The sequence below is a fragment of the Ambystoma mexicanum genome, chromosome 3p (assembly GCF_040938575.1).
Source record: "Ambystoma mexicanum isolate Mex_15411 chromosome 3p, UKY_AmexF1_1, whole genome shotgun sequence".
Taxonomy (NCBI): domain Eukaryota; kingdom Metazoa; phylum Chordata; class Amphibia; order Caudata; family Ambystomatidae; genus Ambystoma; species Ambystoma mexicanum.
Window position 1 is genome coordinate 933880815 of NC_090925.1, and position 23650 is coordinate 933904464.

The 23650-nt window shown below is 44.1% G+C and overlaps 1 protein-coding gene across 1 annotated transcript in view; it reads right to left on the minus strand.

Moving 5' to 3' along the window:
* LOC138581135 (fer-1-like protein 4) overlaps positions 1–23650 on the minus strand; it is a 1598034-nt gene that overhangs the window by 400875 nt on the left and 1173509 nt on the right. Inside the window, exon 34 of the mRNA XM_069652231.1 lies at positions 21754–21885. Coding sequence (XP_069508332.1) covers positions 21754–21885 — 132 coding nt within the window. The remainder of the gene's footprint in view (positions 1–21753; positions 21886–23650) is intronic.

The window sequence follows — 23650 nt, forward strand, 5'->3', positions numbered from 1 at the left end:
CTCTAAATCCAAGTTTACACTTTATTATGAATTTAGACAAAGACCAATTAAAATGTGTATAGACTTGATCATTTGCCATCGAAAGGGGCTACTACACACCACTCTGTACCCCAAGCAAACTAATCGAAATTCTAATTTATTGTACTACAGCCAACACCTGAAAGCCTTACTAGATAACTTACAATGTAGACAATTTCTAAGGATAAGATGCAAATGCACATATGAAGCGAAATATATCCCCGGTGAAGTGTTGTGGCACTCCCCATAGGCCGATTTCCAGGCCATATGAGCTGGTATGGCTCTGAAATCCTGTATGGCTCAGAAATTGGCCAATACTGGGATGCTGAGTCATTCCCCTAGTGTGCGAGTACTGCTGACAGAGCTCTCTGCGCAGCACCACAGTGCTGAGAGCAATGCTGCCAGCCTGGCTCCCCTCAGTGTGCTCTCAGTGCAGTGCTCCCGCTCATCATGGGAGCTCCTCTCCTCCGCCTGACCACACCTGAAAGAATCAGTCAGGGTACCAAAATGGTCTCCAACACATGCTCCTTACCTTAGTGAGTTGGGGGACAGAGCTTGATACAATATTCGCCAGGCCGCACCTGGCAGATGTTGCCCAGCCTCTATCCCGGGACCCCTACCGCTACTTTAATACCTTGCTGGGCCGCACCCAGCAGACATGGCTTGGCTTGTTTGTAACCCCTCCCTCCTCATCAAACTGTGTACATGGTTGCTGGGATCCAGCTGGTTCCCAGCAGCCACTCCCAGCAGATTGCCTTTTTTTAACCCACCCTTCACCACACAAATGTGGAAGAGACATAATAGCTTTTAAAGACCTCAGGCCGTACATGAAGCTATGGGCCCATAGACCTTGTTAAACAGATGTACGTAATCATATTGTATTACAAAAAGCTCGAATTGCTATATACTGAGGCCCACTTTGCTGCAATTCGAGCTTTTCTTTTTTTTATTTGCCCCCGTTTTTTTCCTGTATGTGGGGGACACCCCTGTAAACCCCAAACCCGGTAGTACAGAACTAGGAGAGCGGGGATACCCACGCAACCCTGCGCTCACCAAATTCGGTATTGTTGGGTTAGTCTTTTCTAGCTATACCGAATGCGGGCAAACCATCTGCCCATTCTTTTTTTCTCTGTCTTTTGGTGCGATTCCGATTAAACACTGTGCTGTGCTCAGGACCTTAACTTAGTCTTCAGGGCCTGTAACTCCCAGAACGGCCCTCAATCTAGATCTATAAAGCTTAAGTACAGCATTCACACTAATCATCATATAGGTAGATCGCAGGCACAGGGCTACCGATATACATTTCTCAAGAGCTCTGCGATATGAGCCTGGTACACACATAGGGAATGTTTACTGACACCTAAGGCCAAAAATACATCTGCGAATTCAATAGTATGCGTTATAAGTTACTCTAAACACACCGTTAAGATTAAACAACAGGTGAAAAATTACTGGCATTTTCCTTGTCACAAATGTACATAGGAAAGACTACTTGCATGATAAAAACAAGGATCAGCGAGCACTGATCTGAAAGTCTAAATAGATCTATTCAAGCACCATTGGTCAGATACTATATGGAGTGTCAACATACAGAAAACAACACCAAGTGGGCTGTTATTGATATATGAAAAACGGACATACACAATTCTTACTTCATGAATTGGCTACATAAACCCGTACAAAGATTGATATGCCCTCTCTCTATCTACTCCTATCACTGGTTTGAATGAGGACATTAATTGGTTCTCATTAATATGCTGAACAAATGTTTTCAGTGACTATTTTGCATTAGTTCCCAATTTTGCAGTGAAACTGATATTTGCTGCCATTTTGTCTACCAAGATGGTGACTGAACATAGCCTGACTATTACAATTAGCAACGGTCTAGTGCTCTACAGAATTTAACAACGCACAAAGACAGGCGACCTACTCCAGTGGTCGTTGATGTGCATGGTGCAGCGTTCAGCTCCTAAAGCTGTGTGTGAAAAAAAAACAGCACAAAAGCCTGCCAGGTAAGAACACTACTTGGTTGTGCAATTTCTATAATTGTAGAATTATGGCTAGGACAAGAGAGTCGTTGTTTTGATGTCACCTGACATTGTAGGCTTATCGACTGCTGACTATGCTTGAATACTAAACTAGGAAGAAATAGGAAGACGTTTAGATTATTTCCTGGAGGTGCATCATGGTAACAAACCTTTACATAATATACTTTGGTTTGAATTTACTTGAATTTTAGAGAACCCTCAGTAGAGCTAAACAATGTGGGCCTTTTTCCATTGTGTAGTGCTTGGTTTCCAGCGGTCCTAATGGAGGCTTGGTAGCTGAAGATGAACAAAGAAATAAGAAAAAGAAAACACAAGAGTAAGCTAAGGAACATTGTGATGTTGAGTTTGGTCTGTCATCAGGAGTACCACACAAGAGGGTATGTGACCTTCATTTTTAAATCTCTAAATGGGATATACCATTTATTGGAATAGCTCAGATAATTTCTAAGACAATATCATGTATTTTTCAGATCTACCCCTGAACAGAACATATCATTCAGAAACAGAGTTTTGCCCTGAGGAAGGCTTAGTCAGAGAATTGGCTCATATGGCCGAAACTTAAGTTAGGAAGGTATCAGGCAATAAAATTGCGGCAAAAATGGCACCGGTAAAAAGAATCGTGGCAAAAATGCTGTGGTTTGACCCGGTAAAGGTGTACCCCATTATACCATTTAAGGGGAGCGGGGGTTGCGGGGGTGTCCCCCGCTTATCTTAAATGGTATAATGGGTGCAGGGGTTGCGGGGGTGTCCCCTGCATCCTTTCCATGATTGTGGTAGCAAAACCACAGCATTTTTGCCGCAATATTTTGTATACACGGCCATTTTTGCTGTGATTTGAAGACATGGAACCGTTAGGAAGATAATAAACGGTATCCAGTCATTGCATCGAATACAACGCATTGAATGCCAAAAGCATCGAAAAAAAGCATTGAATGCATTTTTTTTCAAAGGTAAAGGTTTTATTTTAATTGTAATGGATTTTAAGGGGTAAAAAAAGAACAGCGGTTGGGGGCCTCCCTCATTAAAAGAGAAAAGAAAAAAAATGCATTTGATGCTTTTTTTCGTTGTTTTTCTTTAGATGCTAAGGCATTCGATGCTTTGGCATTCAATGTAATCACTATAAACCTAATAAACATGAGAACGTGAAACATTTTAATGGCTTCCTGTGCAATCAACAGACTAATGCAACGCTAGGCTATAGATTGCATGTGAAGAATTAATTTCTCTAGGGATACTGTGAGAAAACTGAGGGTATCCTCACACCTACTTCCCTTGGATCCTCTTTTCAGGTGGCCAGGGAAAGGCCATCACTTTTGGATCCTGACACTGTGGGAAGAGATGCAAGGGATGATCACCTGGGTGGTGGGTCCTTGGGGATTTATTTATTTATGTATTGCTTATTTGTATAGCACCTATACACAGAGAAGTGTTTCAAAGTGCTCGGAGGGGAGGGAGGGGACAACAGTCATTCAGAATTCAGAGCCCTTGACTTTCTGAATGATACAGGCCTGCACAGAGCAGGGTAAGTGCAGGAATAAATGCAAATAGTACAAATAACAGTGCAGATAACTCTTTCATGTCTGACGACAATCCTTAGTTTTCTAAAGTGCCTTTTACAAATAGGGTAGCGGTGGGTGGGAGGGGGGTTGGGTAGAACAGACTGGCTACTATACAATGCTAAGTTGAAATGGATCATACAATTATATAGTGGCGTGAAATAAAATCCAGTGGAGGCGGGTGGGTGGGCGAAAGGGGAAGGGAAGAGGAGTGTAGGAAAGGTAGACTACTGGGCATTACTGCACTCCAAGTAGTTAAGCAGTGTTTAAGGTATAATGAAATGGGCAAGTAGGGTGGAGGGGAGAGGAGGATGGGATGGGGGTTGAAAACAGTAGGGGGAACAGCACTCCAACAATACAAGGAGGATAGAAGAAGAGGAGAGTGCTAGCAGAGAGGGTGGGTTGGGGAGGTGGAGAAACAGGGGGCAGGAAGTAGAGGCTGCAGATGGCAAGCTAAATTCGATGTTAGGCAGGAGAGGTGAAAACAAATGCAGCAACTGGGCACAGCTAAATTCGACCTTAGGCAAAACAGGTGAAAACACATGCAGCAACTGAGAAAAGGTAAATTGGGTCAGTCCCAGGTGTGAAGGAAGAGGATTGATGAAGTTAGTTGAGGGAACTGAGCTTCAGAGAAATTTTAGATGCTCCATTATTCAGTGTGTCCGGGACGTGTGGAGTTCTCCTCAGCCTCCTTGTACACATGGGGGGCATAGGAGAGGACCCACAGATCGGCCAGGCAATGGACAGGGGAACAGACAGGGTGTCAAAATCTGCAACCTTAGTTCCCCTTTCTGCTAACTCCTCCTCACCTGAGTCTTCGGCGGAGTCTTCTTGGGGTTCTGTCTTCTTTTTCCTTCTAGATCTTCTGGACTCCTTACTCTTCTTTTGATGCAAATACGGACGTGACTCCCCGGAGGCCACCGTGACCGGATGAGAACCAAACCTCAGGAGCCTCCCAAGAGTCAGCCCCCAATTCCAGCGAAAAAGACGTAAGGCTGAAAAGTCCCTGTGTAGATAGGAGTCTTCAATGTAGGTTGGAGAGTAGATACGATTCCGACCAGATATTCAGTGCAACTTGGAGTCTAGTTCCGGTAGACAGGAAACAGACAGTCCATTAAGGGAGTTTTCCCACAGATGCTGCAGCACAAGACGATAGGTACTGAAGAGGACCAGTAGAATGAACAGAATGTACGGCCTCTGAGGTTCGGATACAACAAGTAGCAGGCGCCACAGGAAGGGTAGGCACGCAAACAGCTGGAAACAGGAGTGTAAGGTAAGTCGCACCGGGTGCGCTGGAAAAGCAAAGACCGGAAGGTCGAAAAACGCCAAGGAACGGCGCATAGACAGAAACAAGCCGGTAAGAAGGCTCGTCAGGAAAGAGGTAGGCGGAAGAGATAATTAATAGGGAATAAATGAAAAGAATTAGTCGGAAGCAAGGTAGAATGAAAACAAACGAAATTAACAGTAAACAAGAAAATGAACAGAGACTGAGGAGAACAAGGGCTTACCTCTTAGTATGATTAACAGAGATACAAACCACAAAAATAGTACCCACAAAGCATGTAATTCGCAGTGAAAAGAAAGTCAAGGAAAAGAATAGGACAACAGTCTGGAGTAGTAATAGAACGCAGAGAAAGTTATTCTGTAAACAGCGCTGGGAGAAGACAAAAGTCTTTCGATACAACGCATTGGAGCACCGGCACGTCGTTCGTAAATACGTGCTGGCGGCCATCTTGGAAGAAGCATAGACCGCTAAGAGAGGTTCCCAGCCTCCATGTTAGGTGTGCTTCCATCTGTACCAGACCTTCCATGGCTGGTGCATGACACAGGGCCTTAGGATGTGGGCCTTTAGTGAGGGGGCCGGCTAAAGGCTGCTGGTCCCCATTGGCCACTTTAAGATTCCGGATGGCCAATAGGCTTAACGAGGTAGGTTGGGAGGCACTTGTGGCAGCCTTTAGAGCCCAGCAAAGGCGGCGGCCATCTTGAAATTTCCACAAGGGCGGCAAGAAGGCAAAACAGAATAGGATCTTCAACTGTACAGATGCGGCAGAGAGTTGTTGGGCACAACAAGAGAGGTGCTAGGCAGTGCAGGGAAAATCATGCAGTATTTCAAGATTTATGATCAAATTTCTTTTTTTGTCTTTGTTTGCGAATGAGATGATCTCAACATCTCTGTGGTCCTCCTACCTCTGTGCAGGAGTGGTCTGGTGCCTGGCACAACCTCCAGGGATGCAGTCCGATTGAAAGGGTGGGAGCGTCCATCTTCACGCTCCGGAGATGAGGGATAAGATTGGGGAGAGGATATCCCCAGGTGAGACTAGGTATCCCCTTTTCCTTGTGAGAACCAACCTCTCCCCCCCCCTGACGTTATAGGCTGTTGCTAATAATTTCTCCTCATGTCCTCTCATTCATACCATTATAGTACTGGTGAGGAAGAGGCGACTAGGAGTAGTGAACACTAAGATGTATTTTCACCACTCTAGTACTGAGACGAAGAAGAGGCCTGCAGACTGTTTAAAGGTCAGGCATGTCCAGAGTACTCCACTAACTATGGTCAGACAATTGGGACTGAGGACTCATACCTGCAACCTGTCAAATGGTTGCAGGTGTATAAAAGCTGGAGCCGACAAGGAGAACAGAGACCAGCAGCAGAGAAGCCGGGTTGTGCGTTGCGGTCCTGCGGGCGACAAATCAGTACCAAGAAGGGACTGTGGAGCGAAGGCCGGGCCAAAAGAAGGCCACAGTGGTGGGAGCTTCACTGGTCGGATGCCCACAGCAGGAGCTGTGGGGCACAGAGAAAATCTGATTGCTGCCAGTTACCAACAGCGTCCGCGGGGAGCAATCGGAGCTGCCGGCAACCTACAGAGGATGAGCGAACTGTGAGTGGGGCTTGCAATCCAATGGAAACCTGCATGCCAAGCTGAAGAAGAGAAAACAGCCACCTGGAGGCAAAGCCAGGGACAGGTGAGTGAACAGAAGGGAACACTCGAACCAAGGTTGCTACTGGGCAAAAGAAAATGCAGAATGAACGAAAGATGATGTGCAAATACAGGAAACGCAAAGGAAAGGATTGTGATGAATACTATGAATAAGATGAACTGTGAGGAAAAGAATACGGGATTTAAACTATTGAATACCGAACTTAAAGAAAGCTTTTGACAAGCCTATGAACAGATTACACGTTTGCGTGAGGTACACATACAATATATTGAAAGCAAAGAATTAATCTTATGAAATTCAGTGAAAAGCAAGTATTAAATATTGCTAAAGAATTAAAGCAATGTGGTGTAGGAAATAGAGCACCACACAATGATCTGTATGAAAGAACACATTGTGGCAAAGTCAAGAGACTGGCAAAGAGGAAAACACATTGTGGCAAAGCCAAAAGGCTGGCGAGGAGAAAGCCAAGCGAATGTGAACCAGAACACAGGGTCAGTTACAAGAACCTATGTGAGCAAGGAAGGCTAGAGTTACAGCTAGCGTGATCTGTAATCGGTGGACTGTGTGGTCCATAAACTGCGCCTAGACCTCGGTTATCCTATCTGTGAAACCCAAAGAAATATCTAAGTGTATGAAAGAGAATGCTAAAGTGAAGCAGAAGAAAGTAATCTGTATGAACTGTTAAGAAACCAGAAGGAGTGTGATGTTAACCTGGAACTGGTTTTTGAATATTGAGAGACTGAGACTCAGTACAAGTTGGCAAACTGAACAAGCTGAAGTCTTCGGAAAAGGAAACCGGAGACCTCATGAACTTTGTTGTTCTCTGGATGAAGGGAACCTTGAGGCCCCTTTCTGGAACAGTGCTGTCTTCTTGGGGAAAGGCACGCCGAGACTTTGTGGAACGGTTTTGAACTTGGGGAAGGGGAGCTGGAAAGTAAGCCAAGAGCTGGAAGAAGCACAGAACTTTATTTGGAACACTATTTCTTTTGTTGCTGACATCCATACACATTGTTTAGCTTTAGTTGTGAGGGCACGTATAGGTTTTGGACACTCACAGACTATTAAGTTGAACTCACTGACTCCTTAGTTTCATTAGGTAGTGAAATCAGACCTTAGCATAGGACAAGTTAGGTCTTCAACCATCCTGACATTTAACTTAATAAACCAATTTTGTTGCACTTTGAATCTGTTGGCTGTGTCTTGCTTCATGATGCCTTCACAAATGGTGTCAGAGGTGGGGATGCATGAAACAAGAAAGCGTCTCCCACTTGTGGTTTTGGACATACCATGGTTCATGTATGTTTAAATTTTTCATAAAATGTACTAGCTAGAATTAATCTGCTCTGTGAACTCATCCAAAGGACTGTTTTAGGTTCGCAAGGTTAATATACAAATGAATGCAACTGCAATTTGTATAAATCAAGACAGCCCTCTTTAATTGGCTGTTACATTATTTTGTCGTCATGTTTTTGCTATTTGCATGTAAATACATGAGTAAACAAACATTGTGAAGCTAATTATTTCTTCCTTAGCAAGTTAACATGTGCTAAACATAAAAAAGAGCAATTAAACACCAAGTGAAAAGTGCCAACACAAACAGAACAATGCAATGTGTAGGACCGTCAATTCATTCCAAAAACGTTAGGCTTATACAGTGATAGCACTATAACACATATTACAAAAAAAACATATTGTCATAATTACCAGACATATATGGAAAAAGATAGACAGAAAATTAGTGCAACAATTGTTATAAGTCTTGATATATGTCATCGTTTGAGACCTAACATAGGTCAAATTGCAAGCAAAAGTGACCAATCCTTGGGTCAACCATCCTGACATTTAATTTAATAAACCAATGTTTGAATCTGTTGTCTGTTTATTTCTTTATGATGGCTTCACAAATGGTGTCAGAGGTGGGGCTGTGGCTCAACTGATACAAGTTGGGGAACCCTAAAATTTGAGATGTTAAGTGGCAGAGCGTCAGACCCATCAGTACTCACAAAGGGCTTTATTGGGTCTGATAGTTGTAGCAATAGGGACCAGGTTATTCCCCAGGTGAAAGAAAACTGATACCGACTGATTTTATTCTACTTCCACCCCCTGATACGTATATCATACTAGCACCCAAATTCAGGCATGGAGGTTTCTAATTGATGTATTAGCTAGAGTTATAAGCCCAGACTTTAGAGGTGATCTTAAGGTGTTGTTACACAATCAGGAGAAGGATCCATTCCAAATCCATCAAGGGTATAAAATTGCTCGAGAGGTGCTTGAGAAAGCAATGTTACCTAGGGTTAAGGAGGAATATGGGAAAGAGGGAACAGATAGAGGTACTCAAGGTTTTGGAGAGACTGATGAAACAACCTGAACCCAAGCCACTTCCAGACGTAGTCTTTGCCTCGAGGAATGACCCATTATTGGCTGAAGCATTTTTACAAGTCCTATCTGAGCCAGAGGGACGTGAGAACGGGGGACCCTTTTTCTTTTTGAAACATTTACTTCTATAAAGGAGACACCACTTCAGAGGGCTTGGTAAAAACATAGTTTGTTGTCCCTAAAAGTCATAAGCAGGTGGTCCTAGAGATAGCCCTTTCACATCTGCCGGGAGGCCATCTAGGACAGTCCAATACTCAGGCACAAATACATTTTACTGGCCTGGAATACATGCTGATATTAAAAACTTTATTCAGGCTTTTGACATCTGCCAGAAGACTAGCACTCATATACCACAACCCGCTCCCTTAAACCCATAACCAATAATTGAAATCCCATTCTCAAGGATTGGTATGGACATTGTGGGACCCCTAGAAACTTCCCAATTCATTCTAGTAATTGTGGACTATGCAACACAATACCCAGAGGCCTTTCCCCTGAGAGCCAAGACCACACAACAAATTATGTACCTGCTCCCTTTCATTTCGTGAGTACGGCTTCCAAAGGAAATATTGACCGGACAGGGCTCTACTTTCATGAGCAAACTTATGGGGGAAGTTAAATAACTGTCACTTATCACCACACTACGAACATTGGTGTATCAACCCCAGACAGATGGCCTTGTGGAAAGATTTAATAAAATCCTTAAAACAATTCTACAGTAATTGGTGGAATAGGATAGCAGAAACTGGGATCAAATGATTCCATGGGCTTTTTCCGGAGTTAGAAAAACCGCTCAAGCTTTCAAGGGATTTTCCCCATTTGAACTGCTTTATGGATAGGAACCTTGGGATGCCCTGGATATGTTGAGGGAAACTTGGGAGGAGAGATAAGAACCCCAATTGTACTCCCCCAAACTGCAACTAGGCTTAAAGAACATATGACAACTGTTAGATCTTTGGTACAGACTCACATGGTTAAAGCACAGGAACAACAAAAGACCTCCTATGATAAAACGGTCTCTTTAAGGTCCTTTTCCATAGGTGAAAAAGCGCTAGTACTACTGCCCACTTCTGAAAATAAATGTATATCTTAATGGCATGGACCAGATGAAGTTCTGGAACAAATGGACCTGTCTAATTATAAAATCTCACAAACGGACCGTTGTCTTAAAATCCAAGTTTACCATGTAAATCTGAACGTGTGTTTTGAGTGTTCTAGATCAAACATATACCAGAACCAACCTAGTGTTGTTGTGTACAAAATAGTGTCACTTGTGCATACTACCCTCACAGTGCGCTAAAGGTTTTTTTAACAATATGTGTTCTGGGGCGTCCATGATATGTGACAAGGGAATAACACCCGTTGTGTGTAACAGGAACTGTTTTTTACAATAATATGTTTATCATGAAATATTAAATTGGTTCTTAACAGATTTCTGGCAGTGTGCAGTGGATCCTTGAACCACAGCACAGGGCTCAGCTCAAGATTATTCCAATACATGGAAAAAGGAGGGGTAGCCCGTATAAGACAGTTTAATGATGTATTTAGAGAGGAGTCCTGAGAAGTTAAGGATATTTATCATCATATCCGCACTCCCGAAGGCAAACTGGTATATTTAAAACCTTACTGATTACCCGAGTCCCGAAAAGATACCATCGTCCAGGAAGTTTAGTTTAGTTTATTATTTGATAATGCGCTCCAAACCCAGGGGTAGCCGGGCGCAGCCGTAGCAAGAATACTTAAGATTAGGTTACAAACATAGCAAGGATACATACATGGCAGGGATATATACAGAGGATACATTATATATATTATGACATATGTACAATACAGGTATGCAATTATACAGGAGATACATGCTATGTGTGTCTCAAGTCTTGTATGCAGTGAGGTCATTATTGGTCAGGTCCTGGAGGAGTTGAGGCAGTTATATGTCATTTGTCCAAAGCCATCTTTTCACAATACGGGCCTGATCACGACCTCGGCGGTAACGCTAACGCTATTAGCGCGGGGGCTATTAGCGTGACCGCCATAGCCCCCAGCGCTAATAGTGCGGGATCACGAGTTGGGCGGACTTGGAAGTCCCCATTCCCCATTGAGCCCATTCGGGAATGCCCCATTCCCCATTGGGCTCAATGGGGAAAATTTGCGCGAATTTGCGCGAATTTTCGGCGGATTTCCCCCCAGCCAAGAGCTGGGGCGAAATCCGCCAAAGCCCTGTTTCGGCGGACCCTTAAATCCAGCGGTAATAGCGCTACCGCCGGATTTAAGGGTTACCGCCGATGTCGTGATCAGGCCCTATGTCTGAATCTAGAGTAAGGTAGATTGGCTCTCAGTGAAGTAGGGAGGGCATTCCAGGCACGGGCAGCTCTAATAGGGAAACTTACTACGCCTGCTTTAGTTAATCTGTATCTAGGGATTTCAAGTAGAGAGTGGTTGGATGCTCTTGTGTGGTAAGTAGATGTTTTTCTGATCAGTCTAGTTGAGATGTATGGGGGCGCAGTGTTGTTCAATCCTTTGTGTGTGAGCGATAGCGTTTTAAGGAGAACTGTGTCGCTGATTTTGAGCCAATGATGGTCTTTCCTGATGTTGGAAATATGAGTTTTACGGGGTATGTTCAAGGCTGCTCCAAGCGCATTATTCTGTAGTATTTGCAATTTGTTTATGACAGTTTTATTGGCGCCCACATATAGGGCATTACAATAGTACAATTTGGACATGACTAAGGCATTGGCAATTGTAATACAATTGGTTTTGGACAAGTAAGGTCTGCAGGCCCTGATTAATTTGCAGGTATAAGCTGTGGAGGAAGCCAGGGAGTTAACTTGTTTTTTGAGGGATAAGGTAGAGTCGAGGTAAAAACCTAGAGTTTTTACCTCGGTTGCCACTTTGATTATATTGCCATCAATGTTGAAGGCAAGATAATTAGGGCTAAGTTTTTTGAGGTTAGAGTCTGAACCCAAAATCAGTATCTCAGTTTTGTCGTCATTCAGGCAGTGGCCATGGAAGGCCATCCATGTCTGAATGATGAGGTAGATCTTGTTAACTAGAGCTGTGTCTTCAGCAAAGTTGCCAGATAGGGGTATGAGGATCTGCGTATTGTCCGCATAATTGGTTTATGTTACCCCCAGTCTGTCAAGTTTATCGAAGAGTGGCTTAGTAAAGATATTGTACATAGTAGGGGAGACACATGAACCTTGTGGGACGCCACAGGTGATCTGTATTGGGTCTGTTGAGGCTAATGGGGAGAACACTCTCATTGTACGGTTAGCCAGGAAGGATTGTACCCAGGCTATAGCTTCACTTGAGAAATGGGCGGCAGACGCTAGATGGTTGCATAATACTGCTTGGTCCACTAGGTCGAAGGCCGCCGACAGGTCAAGGAGGAGGAGCATAGCTGTTTTACCTTTATCCTTCAACTCGTCGATTTGTGTCTTAAGGTCGATTAGGGCCATTTCAGTACCATGGAGTGGTCTGAAGCCAGATTGGCGTGAGCCTAATAGTTGATTTGTCTCCAGATAGTTTTGGATCTGGAGATACGCTACTCTGTCTATGATTTTAAGGAGAAATGGGACTGTGGTAATGGGCCTGTAATTAGTCGGGATGGCTGGGTCGAGGGTCTGTTTTTTAAGGAGAGGCAGTACCCAAGATTCCTTGAGGTTAGTCGGTACAGAACTGCATCTGAAGGAGGCATTTATTAATTTAGAAATGAAAGGCGCTAGATCTCTAGCTGCATCCTTAATGACTTGTGCTGGGCAACTGTCGCCTTGGCAGTTGGACGGTTTCAGCGATAATATCACCTTTTCAGTTTCCAGTATGGATATATTGGTAAATCTGAACAGTTTGTCATTACTGTGAGTGTCTATTCTGGCTGTATCTATGATGTGGGGAGTGTCAGTTCCAGTGGGGTTCAAGGATGCTTTCTTCTTAGCAATTTTGGATTGGAGGGTAGTAATTTTATTAGTTAAGGCGTTTTGGATGCTAGTGCACCATTGTTTGTCCTTGGGGACGTTATATATTGGAGCAATTGGGTTTTCCATTTCTCAGAGGATGGAGAAAAGCTCTTTGGAATTAGAATTGGCTTTACTAATTCTCTCATTAAATGTATTCTTTTTAGTTTGGATTATTTCCTGCTTGTATTTTTTAGCCAGGTTGTCAAGAAGAGTTTTGTTCTCAGCTGAGGGTGTGTGCCTCCAAATAGCTTGGAGTTTATGTTTTTGGATCCCTAATTCTTTGAGGTGAGGAGTGAACCAGGAGTTGAGGTGCGATTCTCGTTTGCTTTTGCGTAGTTTGATGGGAGCAATAGTGTCCAAGGCTTTGGACATGGTGTTGTTGAATGTCTCCACTAGCATATTAGGGTCAGTATTGGACACGCTAGCAGTGAGAGCTGGTAGGAGGAGTGGGAGCAGTTTTTCAGCAGTGATTTCATTTTTACTTCTAGTGGGCATAGGTGGTACTATTTCTAGTTTATTTGATATGGGCGATTCTATGGTAGATGAGAAGCATATGAGGTGGTGGTCATGAGGTGTGGTAAAATATTGATAATGGTAGTGGCACAGTTGTGGTTAGCTATCCAATCTAATGTCCGTCCTTTTATATGTGTCGGGGCTGAGACTTTTTGGGTGAGGCCATGATCGACTAAGATTGATTGGATGGAGTGGGCCTGTTTGTCTTCATTATCATTGAATCCCAGGTTAAAGTCACCTAGCAGCAGGAGCTGAGTGGAATCTTTGATGATATTCGTAAGGAGGCTAGATAAATCTTCCTCAAAGTTACCTAGTGGGCCTGGAGGTCTGTACACCAACAGGACATTTAGTGTGCTGTTATTGGAGTTGGGTATTTTGGAAGAAAGAAGTTCGCAAGAGGTGATGGCTAGGTGTGAGGTCAGTCTTACTGCAAGTTTAGTTTTGGCAATGATGGCCAGGCCGCCTCCTCTAGAGTTGGGCCGGTCCACTCTGAGTAAATTGTAATTATCTGGTATAGCAATCATGAGTGCAGGGCCAGCAGCGTCGTGGAGCCAGGTCTCAGTGATAGCTAGGAAATCAAGGTTGTCCGTGGCTAGTATGTCGACAATTTCCGTGTTATGTGCTATGAGGGATCTCGCATTGATGAGGGCTCCTGATAGCGTGGGAGTTGTAATTTTTTTTGGATGCATCTAGGATTCGGATGGTTGGGTCTCTTCTGGTTGTGAGAGAGGTCAGTGTGTATTTCGGGGCGCCTTTCAGGTGCTGGGGCAAGAGGGTTAGAATTAGAGGCAGTTAGGGTTGGTGTAGAACCATGGGGTCTGGTTCTTTTGTTTTTGAGGTCATATAAATGTGGCAGTCTCGCTCTGAGTCGCATATTTCTCTCGTGCAGGTTGCAAGGTGTCGTGTTGGTGTAGGCCATTATTATGGTGACATTGAGGATAAACCAGAGTAGGGTACTGAGTGTGAATATAAGGCCAGTCTTAAAGGTGCATATGTTGGGCGACAGGAAGTAGGGGCACCTACCTGCGTGTGACAATCCAAACCATAACTAGAGAACGCCTAAGTGCGACACTTGAGGCAATAACTAAATACGTGGAGTAAAGGCAACTAGATATAGCAATTAAAACAGTGACTAAGATACGCAGAGTGGATGTGCCTAAATGCAACAATCAAAGCAGTGACTAAGATGCATGAGGTAGAGGGCATCTAGAGTCAACAGTCTAAGCAGTGACTGGAATATAGGCGTAGAAGCACCTAAATACAACCATCAAGGCAGTGACTAAGGAGCATGAGGTAGAGGGCATCTAGATTTAGCAGTCTAAATAATTACTAAAATGCACGAGGTAGAGGGCATCTAGATTCAACAGTCTAAGCAGTGACTGGAATATAGGCGTAGAAGCACCTAAATACAACCATCAAGGCAGTGACTAAGGAGCATGAGGTAGAGGGCATCTAGATTTAGCAGTCTAAATAATGACTAAAATGCACGAAGTAGAAGGCATCTAAATTCAACAGTCTAAGCAATGACTAAAATGCACGACGTAGAAGGCATCTAAATTCAACAGTAAGCAATGACTAAAATGCACGACGTAGAAGGCATCTAGATTCAACAGTCTAAACAATGACTAAAATGCACAAAGTGGAAGGCATCTAGATTCAACAATCAAAGCAGTGCTTAGAATACATGGAATTGCGGGCATCTAAATGCAGCAATCAAGACAGTGAATGCATGACACGGGGGCATACTGTCTATTGTGTCTCAGAGCATGGTTGTGGTAGATAGTTTATGTCACTGAGTTAGGTGGTGAGGAGGGACAGAGTACTCCCACGGAATCCGGCGAAAATCAAACAGGGGATCTAGCCGCCGTGGTGGTAGTTTAGGGTTACTCTGCGGGGGATGTCAATAGGCAATGTTATGGCAAGTGGTAAGGCTATACAGAAGACGGCATCAGCTTCTCACTTACTGCTTCAGCGTTATCGTATCCACATCTGATCAATGTAGATAAGGGGAGGTGGCGCTTTGGTGCGTCCTGCTGCGGACAGCTGCAGACAGGCCCTTGAGACGGTGGCCCTTTGGATCGGTTGGCCGGCTTCCGCCTCCGGTCGCGGTGCTCAGGTAACCGGTGGTACGGCCCAATCAGCTGGCAGCTGCACTCAGGCAAACGCGGCGGCCATTTTGGCATGGGTGCGTGCCGATTTTACGGGCGCATTCGTAAAAACAGAGAAGCCTTTAGGCTGCGCTTTGCTTGTAGAAGCGCTGGTAGCAAGAAGCAGTAGCAGATGCTTCTAAATATGGGGGCATCGTGATAGATGTCGTCTTGGAATCTCCTCTGGTCGATGGGTCAGCCAGAGGGTGGGGGCTCCTGCCCCTCCCAGGTCAGGGTCTGCAATGACGAATCCAGCTGCAGACAGGCCCTTGAGACGGTGGCCCTTTGGATCCGGTGGCCGGCTTCCGCCTCCGGTCGCGGGTGCTCAACCGGTGGTACGGCCCAATCAGCTGGCGGCTGCACTCAGGCAAACGCGGCGGCCATTTTGGCATGGGTGCGTGCCGATTTTACGGGCGCATTCGTAAAAATAGAGAAGCCTTTAGGCTGCGCTTTGCTTGTAGAAGCGCTGGTGGCAAGAAGCAGTAGCAGATGCTTCTAAATATGGGGGCATCTTGATAGACGTCGTCTTGGAATTTATATAGACATTGGAAAGTTAAGCAAATAATTGTGGCTAACATCAAACCTTCTAATTGTCATGCCCTCAAGTTCCTGGAAGCATTGGAACCGTTTTAGGTGGCGCGGCCATTGATTGTTCCGTCACGTTTGTTAGTCTTTTCCCGCACGTTGCTAGCGCACAGCATGCTGGGAGGTATTTATTTCCTGTCCTCCCGACACTCCGCGCGTTGCAACGTCAGTTTTCGCTTTTTGCACACTCCTGTGCTTTTGTTCCAGGGCTCTCTTTGAGACTACTCTACGGAGTTCTAATTTTCTCCCCACCATGGTCCCCTGAACGCGGTCCTAATTTTTGGTCCTCCTTTTCTCACGTACCCTTGTGCCTCTTTACTAGTTTCTTCTAGCTTCCTCTCTCTCTATTTTTTAAGTGCTTCGGCGCTTACTGACATTTCTGCTTAGCTTTGTGGTTTTTTCGATCTTTTACTCGACACTCTGTCGTCCTTGCTCTGCTCTTGCCAGCCCGCATTCAACCTGCGACTCCGTTTCGCTTCCGGTGCTGTGGAGTACCTCCTCTTTTCCTCGCAGAGGATTTCTTCCTGCCGGTAGTGAGCTCGCCGGTATCCCTGTGCATACATACCTCCTCTGCAGTGAAATCCGGATCGGCAGCATCCTGCTACTTGTGCAACAACTTACCAAGAAGAACTCTGTTTGCTGTGGTTTTTTTTTGTAGCCTAAGGCCTTTTCCCCGACTTTCACGCCCATCTCGGTGGAGGGGCCCTGGGGCTACAGCTCACTGGTAGCCACTGTGGCTTCCTACCGTGGTGGGCACGCAACACCGTCTCTATATCAGTACAGAGATCCAGTCCTCTTCAACACAGATTCCAGCTCAACAGGTGAGGAGTCGGAGGAGGGTAGTGGGTCTGAAGAATTCCTGCTCGCAGTTGACACTAATAGTCCCTGGTCCTCCCTTATCGTGTTGGTGGCAAAACCCGATGTAAGTTGGAGGTTTTATATAGACATTGGAAAGCTAAACGCCATCTCTGCCTTTGACACTTACCTAGTGCCATGTATTGACAATCTTATTGACCGGCTGGGTAATGCTTTTTACCATTGAACAATAGATCTCACGAAAGGGTATTGGCAGGTTCTACTGTATGGACCGGAAAAGAGAAAACTGCCTTTGCTACTCCCATAGGATTGTTTCAGTTTAAGGTTCTGCCATTTGGTCTACGTGGAGCTCCCGCAACATTTCAGAGCAACATTTCAGAGGGTGATGGATAAAATCTTACAGCCATACTTTTATTTTTGCAGAGCCTATAGAACAAATTGTGATACACAGCAAGACATGGGAAGATCATTTGTACCACCTTTAAACAGTCATGAATGTGTTAAGAAAAGCTGGGCTGACCGCTACCCCAGAAAATGCAAACTAATCCAATCTGCAGTTAAGTATTTATTTTAAGTTTTTTTGTGGATAATGGTACTGTCCAACCACAGCAGGAGAAAGTTAGAGCTGTTCTCTATACCCCCATGCCAAAAACTAAGAAAGATCTGAGGGCCTTTTCGGGGCTAATCGGTTACTACCACCAGTTCAGTCGAAATTTCTCCAGTAAAACCTCACGATTAACTGACAAATTGAAAAATGCTGAGCCCCAAAAGATCCGATGGGAGGAGGAAGACGAGATATGTTACATGACCTTAAAGCAAACCCTATGCCAGAGCCCCATTTTTAAAGTAGCAGACTTTAGTAATGAGTTCATCCTCCAGACTGATGCTTCCTTAATGGGACTGGGAGCCACTTATCTCAATACCACAATGGATTGGAACACCCAATATTATACATTAGTCGGAAGTTGTTTCCCAGGGAGAAACAAATACTCAGTCATTGAGTTAGAGGCACTGACAATCAATTATGCGGTGATACATCTTAAATACCGCCTCTTGGGTTGTAGGTTCTGGTTGATAACGGACCACTCCCCTTTGGTGTGGATTAGTCAGAGGAAGGAATCCAACCCTAGGGTTATGCAGTGGTTTTTGGAACTCCAACCCTATTGCTTCACACTGGAACACCGAAAGGGGCGTGAGCAAGATAAGGTTGACTTTCTCTCCCTGTTTCCATGTGATGCACCCTGGTCCAACCTGCATAGGGGAAGGGTATGTGAGAAACCTGAGTTTATCCTCACACCTACTCGCCTTAGATCGTCTTCTCAGGTGGCCAGGGAAAGGCCATCGCTTTTGGATCCTGACCCTATCGGTGGAGATGCGAGGGAGGATCACCTGAGTGGAGGGTTCTTGGGATTGGGGAAAGGATATCTGTAAGACATGGTATCCCCCTTTTCTTTGCGAGAACCAACCTCACACTCCTCCTGCTTTTATAGGCTGCTGTAAAACATTTTCCCTCCTTCCCCTCATTCATACCATTATAGTACTGAGATGAGGAAGAGACGATTAGGAAGAGTGCACGCTAACATGTAATTTCACTCTAGTACTGAGGAAGAAGCCTGCAGACTGTTGTTAGGGTCAGACATGACCAGAGTAATCCACTAACTATGGCCATGCAATTGGGCCCGAGGACTCACACCTGCAACCTGTCAAATGGTTGCAGGTGTATAAAAGGTGGAGTCGACAAAGAGAATTTAGAGACCAGCAGGAGAGAAGCCGTCCGAGCATTGCAGGCCTATTAGGGAGAAAAATCCTATGGAGAAGGAGGCAGCCGAGTAGGGTCCTGCTGGGAAGACGGGCCGCCGCCAACTGTGGACCTCAGGCCTGGGTGGGCCATGAGAAGGCAATGGTGGTGGGAGCCTCACTCGTCGGATGCCCACAGCAGGTGCTGCAGGGCACAGAGAAAGTCCTATTGTTTCAATTTGCCTCCAGCGTCTGCAGGAAGCGAGCAGCGAGTGGGGCTCGCAATCCGACATAAACCTGTAAGCAGAGCTGAATAAGAGAAAGCAGCTGCTCGGAGAGGAATCTAGGGACCGGTGATTGAACACAAGGGAACACTCAAACCAGGATGCTCCTGGGGGCTGTTACTGGGCAAAACAAAACACTGAATGAACGAAAGATGATGTGCAAGATACCGAAAGGAAAGGGTTGTGATGAATAATATGAAAAGTGATCAAAAGATTAAGAGAATTGAACTATTTGGATACCGAACTAAAAGAAAGCGTTTGACATACCTATGAACAGAGGACAAGCTTGCGTGAAGTACTAGTACAATATATTGAAAGCAAAGAACAAATCTTATGAAATACAGTGAAAAGCAGGTATAAAAAATTGCTAAAGACTGTGAAAGGAATGTGGTGAAGGAAAGAGAGCACCAAACAATTAACTGTATGAAAGAACACAGTGAGGCAAAGTCAAGAGACTGGCAAAGAGGAAAACATATTGTGGCAACGCCAAAAGGCTGGCGAGGAGAAAGCCAAGTGAATGTGAACCAGAACACAGGTGTTGTTCCAAAAGAACCTGTGTGGGCAAGAAAGCCTAGGGTTACGGGTTGTGTGACCTGTAATGGGTGGACCATGTGGTCTGTCACCTGCGCCTAGACTTGGGATACCCTATCTGTAAAAGCAAAGAAACGTACAGAGAGCAAATCCAAGTGTATGAAAGAGATTGCTAAAGTGAAGCAGAAGAAAGCAATCTGTATGACCTGTCAAGAAACCTGAAGGAGTGTAAAGTTAATCTGGAACTGGTTTTTGAATATTGAGAGACTGAGACTCATGCAAGCTGGCAAGCTGAACAAGGGAAAGGAAACCTAAGACCTTATGAACTTTGTTGTTGTCTTGAGGAAGGGAATCTTGAGGCCCCTTTTTGGAACTGTGCTGTCTTCTTGGGGAAAGGAACCCCGAGACTTTGTGGAACTGCTTTGAACTTGGGGAAGGGGAGCTGGAAAGTAAGCCAGGAGCTGGAAGAAGCACTGAACTTTATTTGGAACACTATTTCTTTTGTTGCTGACATCCCTCCACATTGTTTAGCTTTAGTTGTGAGGGCACGTATAGGTTTTGGACACAGACAGACTTTTAAGTTGTACTCACTGACTCAGACTATCCTTAGTTTCTTTAGGTAGGGAAATCCTACCTTAGCGTAGGGCAAGTTAGTTCTTAATCCTGACATTTAATTTAATAAACCATTGTTGTTTGAACTTTGAATCTATTGTCTGGGTCTTGCTTCATGATGCCTTCACAGTACACAATCCTGGGTATACAGGTATATTGTATACAAGTAACATGTTTGTACTTTTCCATTTGTGGTTCGTTCATTGTATTGTAAATTTGGTGAATTCTGTTTGTTTTGTATGTCGAGTAATATGTTGGCCTGGAGGTCTATTAATACGAATGTGCATGCAATTATATTTGAAGCACATGGCAAATTTTATAAATTTCATGAATTATTTGTTTTTATTATGATTAAAATGTCTGATATTACCAAGGATGTTTCTGCAAACTATTTGGGAGAAGTGTGCATGTACATTTCAATAACTTTGTTCACAGGTTCTTTTTTGATTGTTTGAAGCGAGGGGGGAAGACAGCTAGATGCGGGTGTGTGACAGCATTTTATCCTTTGAGGGAAGAAGAAAAGGCCTGCGTAGTCAAGCACCTCCTTCAGCACAAGAAAGTTAATTTGGTTCATGATGAATGCGATGCAGTATGTACCGGTCAAATGCAGAGTCAGCTATTGTAACCCAGGATGCAACTGGATATGTAATCAGTAACTTGCAGTAAACGTAGCAGAACCTATATACTAGTCTGGACCCTGCCTTTGTGTTGTACAGGCATTTTAATATCAGAGAGATTAAATCAGTCAAAGTCAAGCAGTGGTATGAAATGAAATACAATGAGCACAGAAGGAAGTCGTGGAGATAATTTCCCAAGTTCTGAAGATAATTATAATTTAGGCAGGCTTTTGGATGGAGGCCATAGTATTTAACATAATTGATGTGACCGTTTGGACTACTGTTTTGGCACGAGATGTGATTTCTGTAGGAACAGTGGAGAATAAGACCATTGAATTAGGCCAGGATTTGAAGATGCTCCAACAAATATTAGATAAAATTAGGATGAGGAGAGTGAGCTTTTGCAATTTGTAAACCAAACAGTTTTGACCCTGAATGGTCAATCAGCGCCATTAAAAAATGGGACACATGGGATAGTTAAACATGGTGCGTTGTTACAGGAGTTTCTTAGCTTTATTATTTCAGTTGAATTTGCAATATCATCTATCCTAAGAAAGGTTCAAGGCAGTGTGGCTCAATTAATCCAGGGTTGCATTCTTTTGTTCTTTATATCTTATAACATCATCCAACAGATGCTGGCAAGAGTTACACAGCATGCTGTGGAGTCAGTATAGGAGAAAACTGCATTTAATATCAGAAGTTCAGTTCCCCTATATATAGAGACATAGAACAGATGGAAATTGGATCCTTAGTGGGCAGCCCACATGTGACACTGCAACTAATATCTCAAACAGAAATTATACATAATGTGGGATTTTGGAAGAAAAGGAAATTTGTCAGAGTGTTAACAAATTAATTCGCACATACAAAAGCTAAACATTTACACATGATTTCGGCTATGTATCTAAATTACCACAAAAAAAGAAATCTGTGAAATCTAGGTCTTGGAGAGAAGGTCTGATCTAACCTGGTAAATCCGGTCAGAGAGGGTTAGGTGTGGGCTTGAAAAGAAAGTACCTTGTATTTTCCCATGAAGTTGTCCTCGTCATTGCCATCTTCCTCCTCATTTGCTTTCCCACGCTGAAGATTAAATATAAACAGCCAGTCTTCAAAGTTGTCAAATTCGGTCTCCAGCTCAGAATTGTAGATCTGTGAAGAAAAGCTCAGAGCTTGAAAATGCCCAAATAATGCATCTTATTGCTCTTTTCAGAATGAACACAAAGCAAAGGGGGTTAAATATGTCCCAAGCAAGTTTGCTGGTACAATAAGGCAATGCTATGTAGACTTCTAACACAACTCTAGCAGTTGGGCAATTGTGGGAGTCATTTTGGCCTCTGAAATCCTCAAATCTGACCCATAAGGGTACCAAAATGGCATTCATCATGTAGCAGTGGGTTTGGTGCAGGTCCCGCTTCGGCCTGGTCTGTTGGCTGCGGCATGCAGAGCGCAGGGACCTATCACCCCTTAGCGCTGTATAGTGAATAAACTGTCACCTAAACACTAATAAATGCAGTCTATTAAAGGAATGCACAGCCTGTTCAGCAAGTGAAGGTGACAGGTCGGAGCTTCACTTGCTGAGTGGGCCTTGCATTTCTTGAATATTGTGTCATACAAGACATTTAATTTATACGTGTTTTGGATGGCAGTATAATCAAGATAGAGCGCGGAGAGGTGTTAGGTCCCTGTATCCTGATGGCCAAGGCCAACAGGGCATGTCGAAGGTGGACCTGAGTCTAACGTGCAGCAGGCAAACGGCCGGCAATGAAAGGCCTGCGCCTAAATGTCCTGCTTTGAGATTCTTGCACCCACCCTGGTGCAAAGTGAACTCACCAATGCTACTGGATCTATCATTCATTTACTTTACCTTATTATCACTACAATAAAGCACAGTACACCAAACAACTCAGCATAATCTTGCACTTCTTTCCATGAGGCCGAAGTGCAACATAGCCACCAATGCAGAGCAGAAATGCTGTTTTCCAATTATCTAAGCATTTACTTGAATCTGAATGTTCAATGACATGACTGCCTTTTTGCCTCTTTCCAGCTCTGTCTGTATCTCGATGCAGTCAGAAGTTGTATTTAACAAAAAAAAAGAAGTTTCTCCCTGTAGTGATTACTGTACTCCTAGTCCATAGTCTCCTTTCCTCCATACTGCTTGCACATAATCCTCTGAGGGAATAGAACCAGAGAAGGATGCAGAGAGGAGTTCTGCATTAAAATCAATCCTGCTGGGTTCATGCACATAAAAGTCCAAACCTAGCGTAGATCCTCCCTCATGAATGTTCCCAGTCGACAGTATTTTTATCTTTGCTCGCATTCCAATTTTAAGTTGTTCCATCTCTGACCCATTCCTCAGATGTGTCATGAAGCACAAAAAGATGACATAATCACATATGTTCCCCAACACCGCTTTCTAAGAAGTTTAATAAGGACCAATCAAAGCAACTCCTTTTGTGCCAAGAGTGCCACATAAAAGTAACTCACACATGCTCAGATTACCTGTGCACTAAAGTAGGTGTAAGGATCTCTCCGGAAGTTCAAAAGGTTCAAAGTAAAAAGTTCTTTCAGTTCTTGTTAGGGCCGGATCCTGGTCCTTACCAGCGGCTTCAAGAAACAAAATCAAATTTTGCAGTGGATGTTCAGTGCTTCAAATAAAGCATAAATAATTTCAAAGAAAATAATGCCTACCACAATCTTGCCATTTCAATCTGTATGTAAATTCTCTGGTGCTTGTTCGTAGCTTTTTGAATATGAAGCCACACTAAGGTATTACTGGGTTCCATCTAGGCCTATCACCATCTCCCTTTCCTTATGCCCTGATTCTATGGCTCTCTAATACAATCACTCCCTCCCCCTCAACATTCTGGCACAGGTTTCTACCAACGGGACCTTCTCTAATTTTTTCATTCTC